Genomic DNA, 3,052 nt, shown 5'->3' on the forward strand with positions numbered 1-3,052 from the left:
CGCGCGCCCGCCCGGCAGCAGACGCGCCCAGCCTCGCCCCGCCGTTACTGCTGCCATCCAGGGACTTCCCAGCCCACGTCCCCGTACCATTGGCTGAATGCGCGCTCAGGAGATCCCACAGCTGCCGGACTTCTGGACTCCACATCCTGAGATCCACAAAGTTTCCTCCCCCACCCCCCGGGGCTGCTCCTGCTGGCCGCCGCTGGAGAGACACTGCCCACCTTTGCCGCCTCTTCTCCCCACGACCCACAGCACAGGATGTCTCCGACTGCTTCTCCCCACGCTATGGACACCTCCTTCTCTCCAGACTCAGATCCGTTCCCAAGTTCTGGGGTAGAGGTGAACCACAAAGAGCGCTCTGGTCTGTGTCCACCCTTCCTTTACCTGGGGCCTTGGCAGGTGGTGTAGAAGGTCCTGGCCAGAAGCTGGACCGTTCAGCCCTCCCCTGTCTGGAGTCTGTGATGCAGTTCTTAAGGCTCTTGGGGCCGCATGGGTGGTGGTGAGTTTGGTATAGCTTGGCAGAGAGGCAGAGGCCTGGGGACTTACTGGTAGGAACTGGGGGCCCAAGCATCCTGCTCCCTGGCCCCGCCCCAACCCCATCTAACTCCCTCCTACCCTTCATTGAAGTAGGGCACAGTGACAAAGGTTTGAGTTCTGGACTCTCCCTTCTTATACCTGGTAGTGGAGGAGCGGGGGTGGGGAGAACTCTGACTGGAAGGTTATGTGAGTGTGTGTGTGATATGTATATGTGTTGTGTACGTACATAACACTCACACCATGTATACATGGTGGTGGTCGCAGAGAAGGAATGATCCAGGAGGCCCTCTAGTGGAACCAGTCTTCTAAGCAGGTCTTAATTTTTTTCAAGACAGGCTTTTTGGAAGACACCTCCATTTTCATCAAAAAAAAAAAAAAAAATAGTTGCTGAGTAATAAGGTCTTGAAGCATTATCAGTGCCTCTGAGCTGGAAACCTGCAGTGGGAATTGTCTTTCTGCGTCTGTATTCCCACCAATCTTAAAAAATGCAAGGGCCTTGCTGCTCTTCATCTTTCATCTCTTCCTGGACCAGTTTCTTAGTAATAATAAAGTCAATAATCACTGTTGAGGGTCTGGTATGCACCAGGTCCTGCACTTATTTAATCAGGACATCAAAGACTTAGCCCAGCCGAGGGGCTGCACCAGAGTGGCTGTGTGGGCTGGGTGTGGGTGTGTGCACACCCACGTGCAGAGACATTCAAGCCACGCACAGGGACTCCCATTCTAAGTCAGTGCATATAACAGACAATGTAAGTAAGAACAAGTCTCCTGACCCCTCTTCCAATCAGCTTTCTGCCCCTGAAGCCCTCAGCTAGGAATTCTAGAATGATGTTTGTCTTCAGGACCTCAGCTTTCCTTGCAAAAACAGACTCTCAGGGTCATCATGCTATATGTGACCTGTTTCCCACTCACTCCACCTCAGATACATCCCTACAACAAGTTAAAGATGCGCCTTGTAAGGTATTTTTTTTGAGATTTTAACGACAGTCAAGAGGTGATGTCTCTAAGAAGGAGTAAGTTAGAATCAGTCGCACTCAGAGGTCCTTTGTGTCTTCTTTATGATCTGTGCTTCATCATACCCAAGTCAGTTACTGGTGGGGGTGGGGGAAGAAGGGCCAAGAAACATCTAAGGAGGAGGCGTGTAATGCCTATGGGTCCAGGTGCTCACTTCTTTAATCAACCACATCATAAAAATCAGAAAGAAAGAAACCACAATGAACAAAGGGAAAGGAAAAAACAACAGCCCTTTTCTCCCCAGCCTCTTCTTTCCTCTCTTCCTCCTCAGGGTGGGGGGCCACATCCGGGCTGAGTGCTGGGTCCCAGGCAGTTCTGCTATCAGACAATTGAGTTTCACTTCCTGTCAACCCAGAGCGCAGGCAGGATGTCTTGGGGTATGGTGGGGTCCTGTAAAGGTTGTCAACAGGGGCTGCTTCTGCGCTCGCTCTGCAGACAGGTCTACCTGCAGTCCGTGGGAATAGCACCTTCAGGCATGCTCTAGTTCTGTCTCTATCCCACACTACCACCTCTTATCACTAGTAAGAAGGCAAAAGAGGGCTCTCCCTGGTGGTGCAAGGGGTTAAGTCTGGGCACTATGAAGCTTTCTGCAGCCACTGCACCATGAGCTCCATCCCCTGGCAGGTAGTGAGCCACAGGGCGTAGCTGCCCTCTCGTTTCCCCGCTGCTCCCCTCAGCAGTGCATTTCAGTGAATCTGCCTGTTCTGTCCCCACCGTCTCTGCACCTTAACCTCCTGCACCTTTGGCGGACACCCAGCTCTTGTATGTGCAAATAGGTCTTTAAAAAAAAAGAAAAACAAAAAGGTTCCAGGGTGTCCGCAGGGAGAAAGGCCATGGGTCAGAACACTTGCAATAACTATGTGCTTAATGCAGATCAGTTTTTATTTTTTTAAGATGCGTTTTATTTACACATACAAGAACTGGGGTACAGGCCAGAGGTTTCACCAGAGACAGGCCAGGGACCAGAGCAGGTGGATGGACTGAAACACTGCAGAGGGGAGTCAGGAGAGGTCTGCTGCGCCCTGTGGGTCCCTCCTTGGCCGGGGATCGAACTCGTGCCGCAGTGGCTGGCAACAGCCTTGATTGTGCTGAGACTCAAGCCCTGCGCCACCAGGGAGGCCCACAACTCAGTTTTCAAGTGCATCTTTCTGAGGCCTTCAAAGTGGCGCCTGGTGGACGTCTGGGCGGTGGGGCAAGGAAAGGTAAACAAGCTGGGAAAGGAGAAAACATCCAGCCTCCACTTCAAAGTCTTAGGCGGTGGCTGGTCAGCCACTGCTGCTTTGGGTTGGCGCTGCAGGCAGCCCCCGCTGCAGGTGCTCACTAACGTGAACCTTCTAGTTGCAGCGGTTATTCCGGGCGTCAACACAGCTCAACGGGGGTTTTGGGGGCGGGTAAAAGGAACGAGAAGGAATAAACCGGGGTGGCGCCGGGCAGGACCGGGCAGAGCCAGCACCTGCGGAGAGGAGTCGCCGCGGCCCCGCCCCGGCTGCGGGGAGACGGG

At 53.3% G+C, this 3,052-nt stretch overlaps 1 protein-coding gene across 3 annotated transcripts in view; it reads right to left on the reverse strand.

Moving 5' to 3' along the window:
- Window positions 1-3,052, reverse strand: part of DGKA (diacylglycerol kinase, alpha 80kDa) — a 29,787-nt gene that overhangs the window by 16,481 nt on the left and 10,254 nt on the right. Inside the window, exon 2 of one of the 3 annotated variants that reach the window (XM_012732519.1) lies at window positions 222-361. In XM_012732519.1, the coding sequence (XP_012587973.1) occupies window positions 222-361 (140 nt within the window). Of the gene's footprint in view, window positions 1-87; window positions 362-384; window positions 1,049-3,052 lie in introns of those variants that run through there. The other 2 variants (XM_004692449.2, XM_012732520.1) reach the window with 2 other exon arrangements.

Source organism: Condylura cristata, unplaced genomic scaffold, assembly GCF_000260355.1.
Source record: "Condylura cristata isolate star-nosed mole 26May11 unplaced genomic scaffold, ConCri1.0 scaffold00034, whole genome shotgun sequence".
NCBI lineage: Eukaryota > Metazoa > Chordata > Mammalia > Eulipotyphla > Talpidae > Condylura > Condylura cristata.